Source organism: Heterodontus francisci, chromosome 7 (assembly GCF_036365525.1).
Source record: "Heterodontus francisci isolate sHetFra1 chromosome 7, sHetFra1.hap1, whole genome shotgun sequence".
NCBI lineage: Eukaryota > Metazoa > Chordata > Chondrichthyes > Heterodontiformes > Heterodontidae > Heterodontus > Heterodontus francisci.
In genome coordinates, this window is record NC_090377.1 from 81,372,212 (window position 1) to 81,395,592 (window position 23,381).

Below are 23,381 nucleotides of genomic sequence, written 5' to 3' on the forward strand. Positions count from 1 at the left end.
GGGTCTGATATCCTTGAAAGTGGATAAATCGCCAGGACCGGATGGACTGCATCACAGGTTGTTAAAGGAAGCCAGGGAGGAATTAGCGGATGCTCGGATGATCATCTTCAAATCCTCACTAGATACAGGTGAGGTGCCAGAGGATTGGAGGTCTGTGAACGTTGTACCATTATTTAAAAAAAGGGTGTGAGGGATAGGCCAAATAATTATAGGCCAGTCAGTCTGATCTCGTTGGTGGGTAAATTATTAGAATCAATTCTGAGTGACAGGATAAACTACCACTTAGAAAGGCATGGATTAATCAGGGATAAGTCAGCATGGATTTGTTAAGGGAAGGTCATGTCTCACTAACTTGATTAAGTTTTTTGAGGAAGTAACAAGGAGGATTGATGAGGGTAGTGCAGTGGATGTGATCTACATGGATTTTAGTAAGGCATTTGACAAGGTCCTGCATGGCAGACTGGTCAGAAAAATGAAAGTCCATGGGATACAGGGGAATGTGGCAGGTGGGATTCAAAATTAGCTCAATGACAGGAAACCAAGGGTCGTAGTTAACAGATGTTTTTAGGAATGGAAAGCAGTTTCCAGTGGCGTTCCACAGGGCTCAGTGTTGGGTCCCTTGCCGTTTGTGGTACATATTAGAGATTTGGACTTAAATGTGGATGGCATGATTGGGAATTTGCTGATGACACAAAAAGTGGCTGTGTAGTTGATAACGAAGAGGATAGCTGTAGATTCCAGAATGATATCAATGGTTTTGTTGAGTGGGCGGAAAAGTGGCAAATGGAATTCAATCCAGAAAAGTGTGATGCAATGCATTTGGGGAGGGCAAACAAAGCAAGGGAATACACAATAAACGGGAGGATATTGAGAGGCGTAGAAGTGAGAGACCTTGGACTGCATGTCCACAGGTCCCTGAAGATGGCAGGACAGGTGGATAGAGTGGTGAAGGCAGCATATGGAATGCTTTCCTTTATTGGCCAAGGTATAGAATACAAAAGCAGGGACGTAATGCTGGAACTGTATAAAACGCTAGTTAGGCCACAGCTGCAGTATTGCGTACAGTTCTGGTCACATTACAGGAAGGACATAATTGCTTTGGAGCAGAGGAGATTTACAAGTACATTGCCAGGGCTTGAAAGTTGCAGCTATAAGGAAAGATTAGATTGGCTAGGGTTGTTTTCCTCAGAAGAGGAGGCTGAGGGGAGATTTAATTGAGGTGCACAAAATTATGAGGGGCCCAGATAGAGTAGACAGGAAAGGACCGGTTTCCCCTTGCACACAGGTCAATTACCGGGGGCACAGATTTAAGGAGATTGGTAGAAGGATTAGAGGAGACATGAGGAAAAACTTTTTCACCCAGAGGGTGGTGAGTCTCTGGAATTCACTGCCAGGAACAGTAATAGAGGCAGAAACACTCAACTCTTTTAAAAGGTACCTCGACATGCACCTGAAGTGCTGTAACCTGCAAGCAACGAACTATATGCTGGAAGGTGTGATTAGTTAGGGCGGCTAGTTTTTTCGGCCGGCAGAGACACGATGGGCTGAATGGCCTCCTGTGTAGCAATTTTTCTATGGTTCTAATTTGAGCAATTAGTTCTAATAATTATCACAACACACATTTGCAATTCAATCTGAACAAATGGGAAGGCTAGTTCTGTAGTAATAGACAGGGCAATGTCTAGCAACATAATGTATATGGACACCCAGAATACGTTTGATAAGGTTCCACATAAGATACTTCCAGCTAAGATTGAAGCTCATAGAATTGAAGGCCAACTATTGATCTGGTTAAGAGACTGGTTAGATGGTATAAGATAGAGAGGCGGTATGAGGCATGTACTCAAATTGGAAGGAAGTGACCAGGTGTCTCAAAGATTTCTGCTACGGCCTCAACTATTCACTACATTTTTATCACTGACTTACATAACATAAGAGAACCATTTATCCAAGTTTACCAATGATACAAAGATTTGTGGGCTAGTAAACAGAGTAGATGGGAGCATAAAATTACCAAGGGACATCGATAAATTAAGTGAGTGGGCAAAACTGTCGCAAATGGACTTCAAGACAGACTGTGAGGTTATCCAGTTTGAGCAACAACAAAAAAGACAGATCCCAGTATTGTTTAAATAGTAAAAAGCTAGGAACTGTGGTGGTCCAAAGATTTAGGGGTTCATGTATACCAATCAGGTACAAAACAAAAATCAAAAAAGCTAATAGTATGTTGGTCTTTACAACTAGAGGGCTAGAACATATATGAGAGCAAGTTTTGCTACATCTATATAAAGACATGATTCAACCACATCTGAATTACTGTGTACAGTTCTGAGCACGACACTGCAAAAGGATACTGATTGGCCTTGGAAAGAGTGCAGTGCAGATTCATCAGAATGTTATCAAGGCTCCAAGGGTTAGATTATGAGGAGAGATTACATAAACAACTTGCATTTCCTGGAAATGTAGAAGGTTAAGGGGTGGTTTGATTAAAGTTTTTTAGGATTTTGAAAGGAATTGATAGGAGACACAGAAACTGTTTCTGTTGGTGGGCAAGTGTAGGATATGGGGACATAATCGTGCCAGGCCATTCACGACAGAAGTTGGGAAATACTTAATGCGAAGGGTTGTAGAAGTGTGCAATTAATTGTAAATCTGAGACCAAAAGATTTTTACTTACTAAGGGTGTAAAAGGGTATGGAGCAGAGGAATGTGGATGCCGTTAAGACACAGATCAGCCATATCACTAAATCACAGAACTGGCTCAAGGCCTGAAAGACTATCGCAACAGGAGTAGGCTAAACAAATAAATTTCAAGGTATTTTCCGCAAGGAAAGCCAGTGGTGCAAAAGGTTTTAGTATTGGCTCAATGATTGCACTGTCACCTCTCATTTAGAAGGTTGTAGGCTGAAGCCCCACTTCAGAGACTTGAACACAGAATCTAGGCCAGCACTCCATTGCAATAGAGAGAGGGGCAGGTGCTGTCTTTCGGATGAGATGTTTGTCTGAAGTCCTATTTCCAGCTGTCCTCCCAGATTCCATCGTATTATTCGAATTAGAGCAGCAAGTTCTCTTGGTGTTCTGGCCAATATTTATGCCTCAACCACACCTTGTGAGTACACCTTGAAGTAGTTCTCTGGCTGTGAAACAGTTGGGACATCCAGTGATCGTGGAAGACATGATATAAATCCTCTCTTTCATCATCGTACAATGCCATGAACTCGTGGAGAGTCCATTTGTGGCCCACGAGCTGCCTCTCATCATTTTATTCCTAACTTCAGTCATGCCAAGCAGGCACTAAGCTATAGGAAAAAAAGAGCAATTTGTTCCCAGGCTGTTTCCATTCACCTCAGAGCAATCATCTGTTGAGAAGCCACAGTAGAAACTACCTACGACCAACCATGGTGCATGATGTAGGGAAACTCAATTGTGAGGGGGAAAAAAAAGGAACTTCACAACAAAGTTTTCTTAACTGGTTTCAGTAACTCCAAAATGCTCACTCACTTCAGTTGGGAAGCACGATAAAATTACCCTGCCTTTTCCATCAGAGGTGGGCAGAGTCCAGCAACACTGCATAACCATATCTGTTTGCCTGTGCCATAAATGAGATAGTTTGTGCAGCACTGTTGGAAGCCATGGGAAAGTTCAATCTTTCCCACAAGAATGGATACAAGAAGCTGTGTGGATTGGTGTAGCTGTAGTTCTAGAAAATGGACACGGTTTACTTCCCAAAAAGATAAAATTGGCATACATAACATTTAAGTAACTACCTCAAACAATAATACACATGCCAAGTTCGATCACATAATCATGTGAGATGCCCTTAAATAAGTCTTCCAAAGATGCATGTTAAATCTCCCACGTCTATCTCCCACCCGCCCCTTAGCATATTCTGACACATAAATAAGATAATTTTTTTGAATGAGATGTTAAAAATATGCATGGCCATATTACTTCCTTTTTAAAACGCTATCAGTTAATGTATTCTCGAAATAAATTATTTGTAAAATACCAAATTTGGCAAATCGGATCCAAAATTGGCTTAGTGGGGTGGCAGAGGCTGATGGTCGACGGTTGTTTATGCGATTGGAAGCCTCATTCCATCTTCGCTGCCTCCGGTGAATCCTTGGCATCAGGTGGCAGGACCGTATCTCCAACACAGAAGTCCTCGAGGCGGCCAACATCCCCAGCTTATACACCCTACTGAGCCAGCGGCGCTTGAGATGGCTTGGCCATATGAGCCGCATGGAAGATGGCAGGATCCCCAAGGACACATTGTGCAGCGAGCTCGCCACTGGTATCAGACCCACTGGCCGTCCATGTCTCCGCTTTAAAGACGTCTGCAAACGCGACATGAAGTCCTGTGACATTGACCACAAGTCGTGGGAGTCAGTTGCCAGTGATCGCCAGAGCTGGCGGGCAGCCATAAAGGCGGGGCTAAAGTGTGGCAAGTCAAAGAGACTTAGCAGTTGGCAGGAAAAAAGACAGAAGCGAAAGGGGAGAGCCAGCTGCGTAACAGCCCTGACAACTAATTTTATCTGCAGCACCTGTGGAAGAGTCTGCCACTCTAGAATTGGCCTTTATAGCCACTCCAGGTGCTGCTCCACAAACCACTGACCACCTCCAGGCGCTTACCCATTGTCTTTCGAGACAAGGAGGCCAAAGAAGATGATCAGTAAGTTCACAGATGACACGAAAATTGGTGATGTCGTAAATAGTCAGGAAGAAAGCCTTAGATTACAGGACGATATAGATGGGCTGGTAAGATGGGCAGAGCAGCGGCAAATGGAGTTTAATCCTGAGAAGTGTGAGGTGATGCATTTTAGGAGGACTAACAAGGCAAGGGAATATACAATGGGTGATAGGACCCTAGGAAGTAGAGGGTCAGAGGGACCTTGGTGTACCTGTCCACAGGTCATTGAAGGCAGCAGCACAGGTAGATAAGGTGGTTAGGAAGGCATATGGGATACTTGCCTTTATTAGCCAAGGCACAGAATATAAGAGCAAGGAGGTTATGATGGAACTGTATAAAACGCTAGTTAGGCCACAGCTGGAGTACTGTGTACAGTCCTGGTTGCTACACTATAAGAAGGATGTGATTGCACTGGAGAGGATGCAGAGGAGATTCACCAGGATGTTGCCTGGGCTGGAGCATTTCAGCTATGAAGAGACTGAATAGGCTAGGGTTATTTTCCTTAGAGCAGAGAAGGCTGAGGGGGGACGACCTGATTGAGGTATACAAAATTATGAGGGGCATAGATAGGGTAGATAGGAAGAAATGTTTTCCCTGACCGGAGGTGTCAATAACCAGGGGGCACAGATTTAAAGGTAAAGGGCAAGAGGTTTAGAGGGGATTTGAGGAAAAAAACTTTCACCCAGAGGGTGGTTGGAATCTGGAACACACTGCCTGAAGGGGTGGTAGAAACAGGAACCCTCACAACATTTAAATGTATTTAGATAAGCACTTGAAACGCCATAGTTTACATGGCCAAGGGCCAAGTGCTAGAAAATGGGACTAGAATAAGTATGTGCTTGATGGCCGGCACGAACACAATGGGCCAAAGGGCCTGTTTCTGTGCTGCATAACTCTATGACTCTAAAAGAAAACGTGTTTCCGAAATAGAACTGCAGTTGGAAAAATTAATGCAGGATGTATGATCTGTCTTGTCACTTTTTGTGTCCCATTATGACATGTGTATTCTCTTCAGCCACGGCCATGTTGGGTTATTTTATCTCTAGTTATTTAAGTCACTAAGTTGAGGGGCCAGTACTGAACGAGAAATAAAAACATCAACAAATGCATCACCAAATACTGTGACTATATACCTCAGTCAAGGAAGTGACGAATAGGGTTAGGCAGAAAGGAGAGTAAACTCATTATCCAAACCCTGGCAGGTAGCCTGATATAGTACACATTTCTTAACTATATAAATGCCTTTCTTGTCAAAAACAAAACTAACTCATGTTGAGAATGTTACGAATTCTGCAGCTTCTTTAGTCATTGCAATTTGAAGTCATCAGCTAAGCCTAATTCAAACAATGTGCTAAATTACTCATTTCATACTTCAATATTACACTGTACATCGCCCAAATCTTAAAGCATTATGCAACAGTATACAGCAACATTGCAAGGAAAAAAAGACAAGTTTGAGATGTTCAAGTTTTTAAAAAATAAATTTATTTTCCATCCTCTAATGCAACAAAAAAAGCACATTAAAATTAGTATTTCAAAAGCACTGAAACATTTGCTTACCTTGACTGGATTGCAAGATAAATGGTACGACGAAATGACACTAGATTTACTTCAGTCTTGTCATGTATGGTTAATTTCTTTTCCCCTAAAATAAAGTAGAATAATTCCAAACCATTTTTAAAATCCACAACAAATAAATCATCAAGTTAGCCTGCTGGTGTATTGTTCTGCCATGCTTTGGACCAGACCAGAGCAACCGTATCAGCATCTGAGCTTTGGTGTAACTTAAAAGCTGTCTCATTATACTATCACATGCTGGTATGAAGAAATGCTGCCAAAACTCCACAAATACACTGCACACTCAAATAGCGTGCCTGGAGTTTGACACAAACTCCTTCCGACAAACTATTCTCATTGAATGAAAAGATTTCACTGTTTAATTGGCTCATCTCCTCAATAAACAGGCAGTTAATGGAAGGTAGGCTTCAGCTGGGCGGCACAGTGGCGCAGTGGTTAGCACCGCAGCCTCACAGCTCCAGCGACCCGGGTTCAGTTCTGGGTACTGCCTGTGCGGAGTTTCTCCCTGTGACTGTATGGGTTTCCGCCGGGTGCTCCGGTTTCCACCCACAGCCAAAGACTTGCAGGTTGATGGGGCAATTTACAATGGTCAATTTACCTTAGTGTAGGTAGGTGATAGGGAATATGGGATTACTGTAGGGTTAGTATAAATGGGTGGTTGTTGGTCGGCACAGACTCAGTGGGCCGAAGGGCCTGTTTCAGTGCTGTACCTCTAAATAAATAAAAAATAAAGCTGCAATACTTGAATCAATAGAATTTGTAATCCAGAAAGCACATTTCAATGGAAAATAACATGCATGACATACCATTGCTGGTAGTATGTAAAGTTCTCTCCATTGAAACACAAATTTGTGAAATTAGTAGGCTCACACCTTAGGAAAAGATTTTTCTTCCTCTGCATCTAACTTCCATTCTAAATTCGCCCAGATTAACCCTTTGTCCCAGAGAGGTGGCCAAAGACTTCAGCTCCAAAACTTCCCCATCTCTCTGTGCTTGGTGATTGGCCACAAAAGCTTCCAAACAATTTTACTTCTGTCCTCATAGGCATGGACTCCTGACAGCTACCTACCACAAGGCTCAAATGAATGAACATACGAACAACGAGCAGGAGTAGGCCACTCAGCCCTTCGAGCCTGCTCCACCATTCAGTAAGTTCATGGCTGAACTGATTACTCCATATTTCCACCTACCCCGGTAACCTTCATCACCCTTGCTTATCAAGAATCTATCTACCTCTGCCTTAAAAATATTAAAAGACTTTGCTTCCACCGTCTTTTGAGAAAGAGAATTCCAAAGACTCACAACCCTGAGAAAAAATTTCTCCTCATCTCTGTCTTAAATGGACGACCCCTTATTTTTAAACAGTGAGCCCCTAGTTCGAAATTCTCCCACAAGGGGAAACATACTTTCCACATCCACCCTGTCAAGACCCCTCAGAATCTTGTATGTTTCAATCAAGTCGCCTCTTACTCTTATAAATTCCAGCGGCTACAAGCCTAGCCTGTCCAATCCTCTCAAGACAAGCCACCCAATCCAGTTATTAGTCTAGTAAACCTTTTCTGTAATGCCTCCAATGCATTTACATCCTTCCTTAAATAAGGAGACTAGTACTGTACACAGTACTTCAGATGTGGTCTCACCAATGCCCCGTATAGCTGAAGCATAACCTGCCTACTTTTGTATTCAATTCCCCTCGCGATAAACAATAACATTCTATTAGTTTTCCTAATTACGTGCTGTACCTGCATACTAACCTTTTGCGATTCATGCACTAGGACACCCAGATCCCTCTGCATCTCAGAGCTCTGCAATCTCTCACCATTTAGATAATATGCTTCTTTTTTTTATTCTGCCTGCCAAAGTGGACAATTTCACACTTTCTCACATTATACTCCATTTGCCAGGTCTTTGCCCACTCACTTAACCTATCTATATCTCTTTGTAGCCCCCTTATGCCCTCTTCACAAATTACTTTCCTACCTATTTTTGTGTCATCAGCAAATTTAGCAACCATACCTTTGGTCCCTTCATCTCAGTCATTTATATAAATTGTAAAAAGTTGAGGCCCCAGCACAGATTCCTGTGGCACACCACTCGTTACATCTTGCCAACCAGAAAATGACCTATTTATGCCTACTGTTTCCTGTCAGCTAGCCAATCTTCTATTCATGCCAATATGTTACCCCCTACACCATGAAATTTTATTTTAAGTAATAACCTTTGATGTGGCACCTTATCAAATGCCTTCTGGAATTCCAAGTACAATACATGCACCGGTTCCCCTTTATCCACGGCACATGTAACTCCCTCAAAGAGCTCCAATAAATTGGTTAAACATTATTTTCCTTTCACAAAACCATGTTGACTCTACCTGATTACCTTGAATTTTTCTAAATACCCTGCTATAAAGTCTTTAATAATAACTTCTATCATCCCTAAGACAGATATTAAGCTAACTGGCCTGTAGTTTCCTGCTTTCTGTCTCCCTCCCTTTTTGAATAAAGGAGTAACATTCACTATGTTCCAATTCAACAGAACCTTCCCCGAATCTAGGGAATTTTGGAAAATTGAAACAAATGCATCAACTATCTCACTAGCCATTACTTTTAACACTCTAGGATTAAGCCCATCAGGACCCGGGGACTTGTCAGCCCACAGCTCCAACAATTTGTTCAGTACCACTTCCCTGGTGATTGTAATCTTCTTGAGTTCCTCCCTCCCTTCCATTTCCTGACTTACAGTTAACACTGGGATGTTACTTGTATCCTCAATAGTGAAGACTGATGTAAAATACCTGTTCAATTCATCTGCCATCTCCTTACTATCCATTAATTCCCCAGACTCACTTTTTATCAGACCAATGCTCACTTTGTTAACTCTTTTTAAAACTTCTATAGAAACTCTTACTATCTGTCTTTATATTTCTAGCTAGCTTTCTCTCGTACTCTAATTTTACCTGCCTCATCAATCTTTTAGTCATTCTTTGCTGTTTATTTTCTGTCCAATCTTCTGACCTGCCTCCCATCTTTGCACAATTATAGGCTTTTTCTTTAAGTCTGATACTATCTTTCACTGTTTTAGTTAACCAAGGATGGTGCCTCCCACTCTTGGAATTTTTCTTTCTCGTTGAAATGTATCTATGGTGTATTCTGCCACTGCATCTCTATTGACCTAGCCCTTATCCTGATGTGCCAGTTCACTTTAGCTAGCTCTGCTTTCATGCCCTCACAATTGCCCTTATTTAAGTTTAAAATACTAGTCTTGGACCCACTCTTCTCTCCCTCAAACTGAATGTAAAATTCATCATATCATGATCGCTGCTACCTTGGAGTTCCTTAACTATGAGGTCATTAATTAATCCTATCTCATTGCACAATACCAGGTCTAATATAGCCTGCTCTGATTGGCTCCAGAACGTATTTTTTATTTATTTTATTTAGAGATACAGCACTGAAACAGGCCCTTCTGCCCACCGAGTCTGTGCCGACCAACAACCACCCATTTATACTAATCCTACACTAATTCCATATTCCCTACCACCTTCCTACACTGGGGGCAATTTACAATGGCCAATTTACCTGTCACCTGCACGTCTTTGGCTGTGGGAGGAAACCGGAGCACCCGGCGAAAACCCACGCGGTCATAGGGAGAACTTGCGAACTCCGCACAGGCAGTACCCAGAATTGAACCCGGGTCCCTAAAGCTGTGAGGCTGCGGTGCTAACCACTGCGCCATTGTGCCGCCAAGAAATTGTTCCAAGAAATTATCCTGAAAACATTTTATGTACTCCTCATCTCGGCTACCTCTGCCCATCTGATTTTTCCAGTCCATATGTCGGTTAGAATCCACCATAATTATCGCTGTACCTTTCTGGCAAGCTGCCATTTCTTCCTTTACACCCAGTCCTCAAACTTGGTTAATGTTAAGTGGCCTGTACACCACTCCCACAAGTGACTTCTTACCTTTATGATTTCTTATCTCTACCCAAACTGCTTCTACATCCTAGTGTCCTGAACTTAGGTCATCCCTCTCTATTGTGTTAATACCATCATTGATTAACGGAGCTCCCCCTCCACCTTTTCCTAGCTTTCTGTTCTTCCTAAATGACATGTACCCTTCAATATTCAGGTCCCAATCTAGGTCGTCCTGCAGCCATGTCTCTGTAATGGCTATCAGATCATATTTATTTATTTCTATCTGCACTGTCAGTTCTTCTGTTTTGTTTCGAATGCTATGTGCATTCAGATACAGAGCCTTTAGTTTTGTCCTTTTCTTATTTTTGTAACCTCTAGCCTTATCTGGTCATTTACTCTTAGATTTGTACACTCTGTCCCTTCCTATCACAGTCTATTATTTCCCATATTAATACCTTTCTCTCTTGCCTTGTCTCTACTCCTTGATTTACCAATCTTCCCAAATTTGATCCCTTGCCCGCACAATTCAGTTTAAAACCCTCTTTACTTCCCTAGTTACGCAGCTCGCTAGAACACCAGCCCCAGTACGTTTCAGGTGTAGGCCATCCCAACTGTATAGCCACCACTTTCCCCAGTACCGGTGCCAGTGCCCCACGAACCAGAACCCACTTCTAACACACCAGTCTTTGAGCCAGGCATTCATTTCTTTAACCTTATTTGCCCGTGGCTCAGGTAATAATCCACAAATTACCACCTTTGATGTTCTGCTTCTTAATTTGGCGCCTAGTTCCTCATACTGACTATGCAGAACCTCTTTCCTTGTCCTGCCTATGTCGTTGGAACCTACATGCACCACGACAACTTGATCCTCCCCCTCCCATTGTAAATTCCTCTACAGCTCTGAGCAGATGTCCCAAACCCCAGCACTGGGCAGGCAACACAGCTGTCTGGACTCTTGCTCTTTCCTGCAGAGAACAGTGTCAATCCCTCTAGCTATACTGTTCCATACTACCATTACATTCCTTTTATCTCCCTCCACTTGAATGGCTTCCTGTACCTTGGTGCCATGGTCAGGTTGCTCATCCACCCTGCAGCCCCCACTCTCAACCAAACATGCTGAAAGAACCTCAACCCTATAATAAAAGCAAAATACTGCAGATGCTGGAAATCTGAAATAAAAACAAGAAATGCTGGAAATACTCAGCAGGTCTGGCAGCATCTGTGGAGAGAGAAGCAGAGTTAACGTTTCAGGTCAGTAATCCTTCATCAGAGCTTCAGAACCTCAAACCTGTTGGACAATCGCTAAGGCTCCTGCACTCCTGCCCTCTTGGTCCCCTCACCTGCCTCAGCTGTAGCCACACTCTCCTGTGCCTGACCACTGACCAAATTCTAGCACTGCGTGTAAAGATTGCTAGATGTTTTCATGAATTCCACTGTTCCAAGCTCATGTGCTATGCGAGAAACAAAATTTCTCCCACCCCTTTACTGAAACTAATCCAGATTTCCAAGTCTGTCTTCTCCATAAATTTAGCATCTTGTAAACTGAAGTCAACTTAATAGCAACGTCTTAATATAAATGAATAAAAATCTGTCAGCCAAAATGTCAAAATTCCCCATGTGCAATAACGAAGTTTCTTGGACAAGAGAAAATGAAAATAAGACATCAAGAGGGGGCATATGAAAGTGCAGGGTTAACAATATAAAAGGAAAATCAAGACAATGAATTCACATATGGACATGAAAATAAGATAAGAACGGGTTAAGAGCGGGTGTGAATTAAGACTGGTTGTTCATAGAAAATGAATAGTGAAAGGGATTGGTAAGCACTGACAGTACATGAACACTTAAATAAATGGAGTGACTCCTGACAACGCAGAGCATGCACAGAGCGATCACGGACGTCATCAGTTTGTGTGAACATTTGCCAGCTTGCCAATATGAATGCACGCTTGCACGCACTGACGTCACCACGCAATGACGTCCTCTCCCCTCAATAGCTGTGTCATGCAAGGCCCCACTCGCCAAGAATGAGGCAGATTAATTTCGCCACATAAACATTGATTTTTGAACTGTTACTGGAGTAATGAAAGAACTTCCTTTTTAAAAGAAGGCAACACTAGACCCTTGACTGGAAGGATATTTGCATATTTACAGACATTGCTGAAAGGGAACAGAGGACCATCCTCTACTCCAATTTAATCCACAATGGACTTTTGATTATCAGACATCGAGGGTGGGGGAGCTCGCATTCCAGGTTAACTGCTAAGATGGCCGAATACACAAACAGACGTGGTCAGACCAGTTTAGTCACATGACTAACTGGCTGTTGGAGTTTTTTTTAATTTGAACTTTCCACAGTGTTTTAAACTGGCAGAAAGCTCTTTGCTCCTGAACTGAGAACATCTCTCTCCTGTCTGCTCTCATCTCGACCTCACCAGCTTTGGAATCCATTGAAGACATATGAGCCCCGAGAGAGAAAAGTCTCCTGCAGTGAACAAGGTTTAAGAAAAATACTGGGCCCCAATGAAAAGCAAGATCTACCTACAAGCAAGGACTACAGCGAGCTCGAAGCACAGTAACAAAAACCCCTCTTCAGAGATTGCCTCAAACCTCTCTACTTAGCTTTTCTGTCTCTATTTGCATGTGTGGATCACGTATGCATGCTAGTGTGGGGTGCAGCGTGTATCTGTAGGCATTAACCGAATTAGAGTTTAAGTTTAAATATGTCACTTCTCTTCTTTGAACCTAAGAAAGCCCATTTGTGCTCATTTCTTTGCCTTATATTGGAAAGCGGTGAATAAGGACTCACCAAGGGGGAGCTCACAACACTGTGTTTAAAATAAAACCCTGTTACAGTAAGACCAGGTGAAGGCCGAGAAAGACTCCCCACCTCACTGCAGGAACTGAACAGGTTTTCTGAAGTCAAACAAGCCTGTTTGTGGAATATCAAAATTAAATATATTGAATATCAAAATTAAATATTTCCAATATTAAACTGAAGGTATTTATGGCGCATGCAAGACTGAAAGTTAGACAAGCAGTTAGACAACATTGCACAAAGGAATCAAGAGGGTCAACAGAAGTGGTTGAGAAGTTGAGCAAGGAATTGTCAGCATATATGAGGAAGCTGAACCCATGCCTTCAGATGTCGCCATTGAAGGGCAGCAATTGAGGAGGAAGTAGGATACTTGACGGCAAAACCTTAATTCCTACTACATCCACCAATGAGGACAAGAGCAGCAATGTTATGGAAACACCACTCACCTCCAAATGACACAGCACTCTGATTATGACATATTGTTTCCTAAATTAAAACACTGGTTACACTTCAAAAGTACTTATTTTGCTGTAAAGTGCTTTGGGATGTCCTGAAAGGCACTTTATAAATGCAAGTCTTTCTTTTTCTCTTTTCCTATATCTTGGCTGGGTTAGTTTCTTGGAATTCCCGATCTAACACCATTGTAGGAACACCACTAACAATTGCAGGAATTCCAGGGCAAGGCCCAACAGCACTCCCCAAAGCAACTAGAGATGGGCAATAAATGCCAGCGTCAACAATATTCAGATTAAATTTTAAACAACATGGCAAGATCACCTTTTTCTCCTAAGATTTTAAGAGAATTCACCAGATTTGACTCCATAAATACTGTATGATAACTAGCAAAAAGAATTCCAGGGATATCATTGAGCACCTGAACTCAATGCAAGTTTCTAACTGCAACTAATATTTGCAACTTACAAAGCTTATAGTTTTCATATAATAAAATTATAAATTTTATACAATGAAGTTCAAAACCTGCAATACTGTAATTAAATGAGGAAAAACCACTTACCTTCTTCTTCATCGCCATCCTCATCATTGTCATTATCACTATCATCAGCATCATCACCACCAGCCTCTTCATCACCAGATGCAGAGTCACTGCTCCCTTCATCAAGGATTTCTGTGTGGAAGACATTGAGAATAAACATGCAGTTTATAGTTATAATCAGCAACACGTTTATTCTACGTTTTAACATGTCTGAATCTATTATTCCAGCAGGGCTTACTATGTTTAATATTTAAAGGAATATTACTCAAAGAACTGATGATCAATATGAAAAGGAGCAAATGTATGGCATATAGAAAATAAAGAGTAAATCTTTAAACTTGAATCAAAGTCTCAACTGATCTGGTTTCTGGTGAGAGTTGAAGAAATGGCTGGATAAAGAAATAACTGAACTGCTTTCAGACCCACTTCTCTCACATCGAAAGCCAATAAGCTGCAGCTTCTATTGTCTCATTAGATTTTAGTCTTTCATTACAACATAAATTACAAAATCTCACCTCTTTTTAGATCTTTGTACTTCTGCTCGTTGTCAAGGAAGTCTGAATCCATTTTGAAGACATCTATATTTGAAAGCATTTTCATTGTGAAAATTCATCTAATAAGCTTTTCAAACATCAGAAACCAAGTGATTGTTATGATGGTTAAGATTTAATTATCCAATGGAAATGACAAGTTTATTAAATAATGTGTATTTGGTAGCTTTGAATGAATCCACGTGCATTAGTTTGCATTATACTTTAATGTAATTACAACACTGTTCCAAGAAGTTATTTTGCATGTTATACTAAATGCTTACTGTACGAAACTGAACAGGAGAAAATCAAGGGCCAAGGTTCAGCAGAATTGCATAAAAGTCTTACATGAACACAATACATTTTCTTTTCAACTGTTGAAAAATTATGGACTTTTATTTTTCAAATACATACTTAGCATATCTTCAGGATTATATTCATCTTCCAAAGGAAGCATGTGAGTAAACTGATCCTCTTCCTCAACTAGATCAAGACCTTCAGGTATGATGGGGTGATCCTTGAATCCATCTTTTCGAATTGCAAACATCACTTCTATCATGTATTGGACACGCTTATCAATCTGAGATTCATGAAGGATATTACGAAGACGTTCAAATATTGCTGCAACAGAAATCACAACTTTAGCAAGAAGCAAAACTGGAGTTAATTATATTAAAATGCTGCATGAGTTCAGCTACACAATTACCATTAATGCCTCGAGGAGAAACCTCTGTCAGCTTCATTCCACATTCCTTCAGAAAAGCAATTGACACTTCAACACTGTCATCTGTGGGTCGCTCGAGCAGTAATGTGAGCATTTCCAAAGACAGCACTTCATGGGCCTAATTCAGAAGCAAGAAACAAGTATTTTTATGGTGTACAATTTTTAAATCTAACATTTTTACTTTAATAAGTAATTATTATTTTCTCTCATGGAGCTTTGAACAAAAAGTATCTTTCCCCCTCTTCAAAATTCTTGCCCTTTCAGTTGCACCATTATTTAGTAAGTCAGCTTACAACACTCTTGCCCCTAGATAATGAACTCAAGTGTATATTCTGCAGTAATGAGGGATTAATATACTGCCCTTTCGGTAAAACATTAAACAGAAATCCTATCTGTCTGTTCCAATAGATTCAGCACATATTTAGGATCCCACACCAATATTCAAAGAAATATGGGGAGCTCCCCCAATGTCCTGACCAGCACTGCTCCCTCAACCAATATCACAAAAAAATACAGATTAATTAGTCATTCATTTCTGATGTTGGTGGGAAATTGCTAATGCAATTTGACTGCTCTATTAAATTATATAGTGATCAGTGCCATGAAAAGTGTTTTCTTGTGTTAAGATTTTTGAGCGGTTTCAAAAAGGTACCACATCATACATATATTCTCTCATGCCTTTCATCCCGCTGAAAAACTGTATTCAAAAATTCGCAAATGTGTTGGGAAAAAGAAAATCAATTTATGGTGTTCAGCTAACCAAGTAGGCTCTGCAAACTCGTCTCAGGAAATATTTTCATGTTTCGTGAAGAAATGCCAATCTAACAACTAAACATTGCCAAGTCCAATCATTTCACTAATTTAAACAAATTATGACAATGGGTGTGAAATTCATTCGCCCCGATACTTGGATTCAGGGTCCGCAATACACAGTGTGTCCGTGCTCGTTGAAAATGAGGTAAGACACAAATTTCATTCAGCCACCTCACTTCTATGATTGAACAATGGCCATGAACAGCTCCTGCAAAGTCCCATTCTCTACTTCAGTGCAGGCATCCTCTGCAAACTCCAGGGGTCTGAGCAGCATTGTTCAAAGATCAGTCTTCTCTTTTTAAAGGCACAGTCCCTACAAGAGTGAAGGTGCAGCAATGCACGGCAGGCTGCTGGTTAAATTTTTATTTGACCATTCAGGGAGTAGGAGTGGCACACCAAGGGAAGGAGAGGGCTCCCAGATTTTGCAATGCTGTCCTTGGCTCATTCCGTCGAGAGGTGCAGGTCAGGAAGGAGGCTATGTTTTCGTCAGCAGGCAGGAAGCCCTCCAGACGAACCCTGCGAAAGGAGTGGGAGCAGGTGGTCAGGATCGTGGCACCACGAGCCTGGCAGCAGTGCCAAGAAAAGCTGAATGACCTCACTCAGGTGGTCAAGCTCAGTGAATGCACGTGCACCTCAACAATCCACTTCTCACTGCTCAATGCACCCACTGGCACTCCGACACTCAGAACTCACCTCGAAAATCCTTCTGCTGCAGTGAATATCAGTCACTGATATTCTGCCCTCTCTTTTGCATGACAAGGTGGCCCACAAGAGGCAGATGACAGTCCACCAAGGATCTATCCCCTCAGCACCCCAGAATAGATGGTCCTGAGGATCATGGGCACCAGTACAACTGAACCAGTTGCACCCAGTGCTGCCAAGGTCATTGAGGATGATGGGAAGTTGCTACCTTATGCACCTTCTCCAATAACTCCTCACCCTTTCCCAAAAGGTGGCATGAAATGCAAAATACAAATGGAGAGACCATGGACCTTCTTACTTTGTCCCCCAAGCCACATTCCTCATCTTATGATCTGTACTTTCAGACAGACAAGAACTGCCAGCTGTTCTGTGCCTGCAGCCTCATGCGGAAGGGAGAGAGAAGGAAGAGAGCTCTGAGGAAGATGCACGATCACTCGACCGAAGACTTGCAGCCACCAGCTCAGATACTGACACTGTGCCTACCCTACAGGCTTGTTTAGATATGGAATCTGCACTTGGTGAGTCATGGAGAACAAGTGAGCTGCAGTCAGGACAGGGGATAGGTCAGCTTGTCTAAGAACTCACCGGAGGATGAGGGTGCATACCTATTCTGTTGCAGGGACAGATATGAGGACCTCATTGGGGTCTCTTCTTTAGGAAAACGCTGATTAACATGCACACTGAGCTGCTCGGTGCATTGGCAAGCCTGCCAGATAGCCTTCATGGCAAAGGCCATTGCACAGAACTTGGAGCCCATCCTTTCCACTGGGGAAGTGGAGGACACCTCTGTGGCAGCACTGCTGGACTAACCCATGATAGTCTCTGTGCTACAGTGGAAGCTTAGAGGCCACAACATCACTGGTTGCTGGCATGCAGGGTCTCAGCGCACCATAGGGCCACCCAGTGCAAGTGGCAGTGGCACCACTGAACACAAACCTGCTGCCTGCTGTCAGGATGATAGCATTCATGGTTCCACCACAGCCACTCCGTCAGTGCCTTTGTCGTTGCCTCTCAACCAGCCAAATCAGGCTGCTGCCACCCATGCTGAAGTGCTGCAATCTGAAGCAAGGCCCGCAAGACCCGGAGCTGCTCGAGGGCATCCTTCAAGACCATGCGCAGTCTCCCACAGTGAAAGTCAGCAGCCTTCCACCAGCCATGCTGTAGCCACTTGGGTAGCACTGTGTAGCAGCACCCAGACAAAGGCATCCACAAGACATGCAACTCAGGAGTTTTTTTTGTAGTATTGACATAATTCTGGATTAAGTTGTTGTGTGAAACATTTTGCTGTTAACCTTTATCGATTGATTGTTGTTTGCCAAGGAGATTTTGTAAGGGGATAACAGGTGCACACTAGGTATGGGGAAGTTCCTTTTAACTGATGTGAAGCCTCGCTATGCAGCCCAGCTTGTTCTTTTCAGTTGCACTGTGTTTCATGAGGAGTAAGTGGCTGGGACCTCATCACTGCAAGATTTTAGACACCACAAATATAGAAGCCCTCTCGGGCACGTACTGCAGAGATCCTCCCTCCCCAGTGATTTCAGCAGCCAAACCTCTGCTTTAGGAGACCAATGGTTTGCGCCACAGCTCTTTGACCTTGTGTGGTGGGATGATGGAAAGGCACCATGAGTCATGTGTGGAGTGGGTATCCTTGTAACTGAGAAACCACCCTGTTGTCTCTCTGCAAGTCCTCAGAAAGTGGGAATTGCAGACTGTCACAGGATAAAAGCAACGTGGGTGCTGCCAGGATAGTGGGCATTAAAGATGAATTTCTTGGTGTGGTCACACACCAATTACACACTGACTGAGTGGTAGCTCTTTTGTTACTGTTCCCCATTAACTTGCAGGGCCTGCAGAGCCACGTGCATGCAGTCGATGGTGCCCTGCACCATCAGAAAGCCTGCTATCCTGATCTTCCCTCCTCAAAGAGAAGAGGATGAAGTCCTTCTCTTCCTGTACAGTGCCTGTCTGTTAGCTTCCAGATATTTCTGTGGATGGCTGTTGGCTGGAAGGAACCACTTGTGAAGAAAAAAAGTGTAGCAGTGATCTTCACAGACAATGGGAGGGCCGTCCTCACCCTAGTTTAAGGTTCATGGTTTTTGTGAAGGAGGTGACACAACTCTGTCACTACCTCCTTAGAGAAGCGAAGCCTCCTAAGGCACTACTCCTGGCTCATTGCTAGGCAGAAGTGATGCACCTGTAAGATCCTCTCAGACTAGGGCCTTCTTTTCAGAGCACACCTTCTCCTTCTTATTTGCAGAGATTCCCCTCTCTGCCTCCTCCTTTGCCTGACCTTCTCATGTTGCAAAGCAAATGGCACTGTAACTACTGCCCCCATACTTATGCAAGGCAATGCAATTCTTTGCATTTCAGTGGTCAGCAAAAACATTGAAACTTCTCCAGCAACTCACCACAGTGCTTCAACCAACTTTGCCTGAGCACAAGCAAGTCAAAATCTGCAATTTGTTGAGTGGCCCTTCAAATAGTGAAAAAGGAAGGGATGCTCTGCACATTTTAATAAAAGCAAAATACTGTGGATGTTGGAAATTTGAAATAAAAACAAAGTGCTGGAAAAACTCAGCAGGTCTGGCAGCATCTGTGGAGAGAGATGCAGAGTTAACGTTTCAGGTAAGTGACCCTTCTTCAGAACTCGCACATTTATTGGTCAACTTTAGTGTTTGTGCATTGCACCAGCCTGTTGTGACGTCATGATCTTGCTCTTTCAAACTCTTCACGCACATAGACCTGTGTGCGCCATTCCAGTCCCCTCATGCCACACGGGAAGCAGCCAAAAGCATCTCCCACACTACAACTCTGCAGGTATGTCTGCTTAATGCCTACATGAATGAAGTTCGCAGGCAAAGTTTTATGCAAAAGCGCAGCTCTTTCAGCAAACAGGTTTAAAACGAGTAGCAAAGTATTGCTTATATATAGCAAAAACGTGCCTATCTAGACAGGCAAAGAAAACAGGTCAAGTCTTTGTAACCTACACTTGTATAGTAATTTTAACATAGCAAAACGTCCCAAGGTGCTTCACAATAGGGAAATCAAACATGAAACAGTGCCAGGAGAAGGGAAACTCAGCACAGTCACGAGGCTCCATGATAGCTGACAGCTCTGCAGCCAATGTGGAGCAGAAGGATGATGCATACAACAGTCAAAAGCGGGCAGGCTATGGGGTGGAACTTGGGACTGGTACAGGTAGCAGTCGTCAAGTGCAGCAAGGTCATGGGCATTTTGTAAATTAAGGCGCCGGGTCAGAGTCCCAATGAAAATCTGTGGGGATCAGACGAAATGTGAGGACATTTTTTCTTTTCTTATCCAAGGGTTGAGTGCGTCATTGGCAACGCCAGCATTTATTGCCTATCCCTAATTGCACTTGTGAATGTGATGGTGAGCAGTCTTTTGAACTGCTGCAGTCTGTGTGTTTGAAGTACTTCCAATAGTACTGCTAAATAGACAGCTACAGGATTTTGACCCAGAGACAATGCAGGAACGGTGATAAATGTCCAAGTCAAGGTGGTGTGCAACTTGGAGGGAAATCTGCAGGTCGTGGTATTCCCATGCACCAGCTGCCCTTGCTCTTCTAGGTGGTAAAGGTCACAGATTTGGGAGATGCTGTCAAAGAAGCTTCAACAAGCTGCTGCACAGTATCAAGTAGATGGTACACATTGCTGCCCCAGCGTAGCAATGGTGGAAGGAATGAGCGATTAAGGTGGTGGATGGGGTGCCAATCAAGTGGACTGCTTTGTTCTGCATGGCGTCGAGCTCTTGAGTGTGGAGTGGAAAGTATTCCATCAAAGTCTTGACTTTTGCCTTGTAGGTGGTGGCAAAGCGATGAGGAGTCCGAAGGTGATTTACTCGCCAAAAAATACACAATCCTCTGACCTGCTCTTGTAGCCACAGCATTTATATGGCTGGCCCAGTTAAGATTCTGGTCATTGATGATGGGGGATTGGATGATGGTAATGCCAATCAATGTCAAGGAAAGGTGGTGAAATTTTCTCTTGTTGGAGATGGTCATCACTTGGCACTTATGTGGTGCATAAGTTACTTGCTCCTTATCAGCCCAAGCTGGATGCTGCCACTGTCACGTTGTATGTGGGTATGAACTGCTTCATTACCTGATGAGCTGCAAAAGAATAATGAGATGGCATGCAGGTGGTGAACTTCTAATTGAGTTGACGTTTGAGTCGATGGAGGCTGAAAGGACAATGAGGCTTGAGAAATGAAAATTCCTAAACTTGAATCTCATTATAAGGTACCGGAGAATACACTGAGACAGTCTTGCGACTGTCTGCCCATCCATGTCAAAGCTGGAATTTTTCCTTGGACAAGCAGACAAGCCAGAAACTCAAACTGTGCATAAGCCAGGAGGGCTGTGTGTCTCTCTCCAGAAGGCCTGGTGGGGCCTTGCCCAGCTGTCAGCTGCGAGATCCAAGACAAAGTCACCAAGAAGGAAGCCCTCTGCTCAATTGTATCCAAGAACAACTATCAGCCCAGAACTTCAGATCACAATTTCAACCACAAGAAAATGGAATCACCCAACCCCACAGACTGTTAATTAATTTTTACTTGCTCTGGGCTCTAATCCAAACTAAACTATTTCTTATCACTCTGTACTCTAGTTGCATGTATGATTCTCATGTGCGTGTGAGTGAAAGTGTAGCAAAATATTATTTTATCTAGATTGGTTTTTTTTTTGAAGTCTAACAAACTCACCTCTTTCTTGTTTAAACTCGAAAACCTGTCCAATTGAATCTTTTATAATCACCACAAAGGTAAAAACACTCACTGAAGTGGTAAGCACATCCACTGTCCAAAAAAGGAATAAACCCTGCTGCGGTCAAATAAGAGGAAGGACAAGAGGGGAGCCTTGTAATCCCTCCTCACCTGATCGTAACAGAAATTTTACAATAAAATCTTTCTTTCATGCTATTATTTTGTGCCAACTCTACTCCCAACTTCAGATTCAGAGCTTTAATTTCAATATAGCAATTCATTCTGAATTATAGTTTTGCAAACTTTTCTATAAAGCCAATTCCGAAACATCAGTTTAAAACCACATCATGACCAATGTCACTTATGGGTGTGAACGTCTGGTTTGGGCTCATGTTCAAATGGGATGATCTGAAACAAAAATAATAAAATTTTCAAGTGCATGAAATCTTGATTAGCAGCTTGGCCCTGCACCCATTGGTAATAGACATTGGCATATAATTAAGAATTGTCCTATATTTAACCTGAAATATTGAGCTTCTAGCTTCTGATTCGTCAATGAAGCTAACCAACAAATGCTCAGCAAGTGTGCATTTTAAAAAATGTTGTTCCATATAAAAAAAACTACAATTTTTGCTGATCGCCAAGACCAAAAGTCCAAATTCACACTGGCCTTTTGACTAAAACCTAGCTATCAAGAGCTGCACGAACAATTCTACCATGTACTGGACATCCAGGAAAGAACTACTTCTGCTTCTAGGTTACATAAAAATCTATGAAAAAAATTAAAATGTTCAGTTGCATTTTAGTTCATCTGCACAACACTAAGTCCCAACTTCAACTAAAATTCTTTCAGATAATTGCAAGTGTGGATAATCAAGGACCAGTGTGCAAGCAGCCAGTTGAACTGCAAATGAAACTAAACGGACAATTATCTTTACATAAGCACTGGCAGAAACAGGAAGTTATAGCTATACTTACAACATTCTGATTAACGAGGTGACCTACGAATTTGCAGGCTGAAAGGCACAGTTGCTGGGGAAAAAAATACAAGTGTTATTTTTGGTAAACCAACTGAAAAACATAACTTAATTTGTGCTAGATTCATTATAATTTTTGTTACAGAAAAAAATATGATTTTTACTTGAAACCAGAAGTAACATTTGCTCACCTTATCATTTCTGCGATAACCTTTGCGGAAATTTAGGATCAATCTCTTGAGAATCAGCTCCCCAATTTGAGGGAATTTAGAATTTATAATTGCCACAAGAGCAGCATAAACATGTGTGAATATGGGAGAAGCAGTCTGTGCCTGTATTACAAATCTAGAAATCAATCCCCTGTATGGAAAGAACGCATACATTAGCATTAGAGAGAATAAGCAATTATTTTGATGAAAGTGCATTTTTTGAACACAAAAGGAGGAAATATTAGAATACGAAGCCTCATTCTTCCAAACTGGTTAGGTTCAGAACTAACTTCAACTTCTAGTACTAATTAATTCAGAGCTTCTGTCTGTAATTTTTTCCATGTCTTTATTAAGCTCTTTTAATCCATATTTAGAAAATCTGATCATGCATTCCTGATATAAAAACAAAAAATTTTGAAAATACTCAGGTCTGGTCAGGCGTTCTGACAAAAGGTCACTGATCTGCAGCGTTATATGTTTCTCTCTCCACAGGTGCTGCCTGACCTGCTCAGGACTTACAACATCTGCAGTATTCTGCTTTTATAGTAATCTATTACTCAGATTTTGTAACCATCACAATCAATGCAAACGCAGAGACAGCATCCTTCTAATGTTTATTTATGTCACTGCAAAGAAAACATTTAGTTTCCTTCAAAAATAAGTCACTGTTATTTGAACTTTTAAGATTTGCAGCAATTTTTGTGCCCTCTTCA

General features: G+C 42.2%; 1 protein-coding gene across 3 annotated transcripts in view; it reads right to left on the bottom strand.

Annotated features, from left to right (window-relative positions):
* cwc22 (CWC22 spliceosome associated protein homolog) overlaps positions 1-23,381 on the bottom strand; it is a 151,971-nt gene that overhangs the window by 39,187 nt on the left and 89,403 nt on the right. For all 3 annotated transcript variants that reach the window (XM_068035535.1, XM_068035534.1, XM_068035536.1), the window contains 7 exons: positions 22,651-22,819; positions 22,461-22,514; positions 15,231-15,366; positions 14,939-15,145; positions 14,510-14,572; positions 14,016-14,126; positions 6,251-6,335 (listed from right to left, as the gene is read on the bottom strand). In XM_068035535.1, the coding sequence (XP_067891636.1) occupies positions 6,251-6,335; positions 14,016-14,126; positions 14,510-14,572; positions 14,939-15,145; positions 15,231-15,366; positions 22,461-22,514; positions 22,651-22,819 (825 nt within the window). The remainder of the gene's footprint in view (positions 1-6,250; positions 6,336-14,015; positions 14,127-14,509; positions 14,573-14,938; positions 15,146-15,230; positions 15,367-22,460; positions 22,515-22,650; positions 22,820-23,381) is intronic.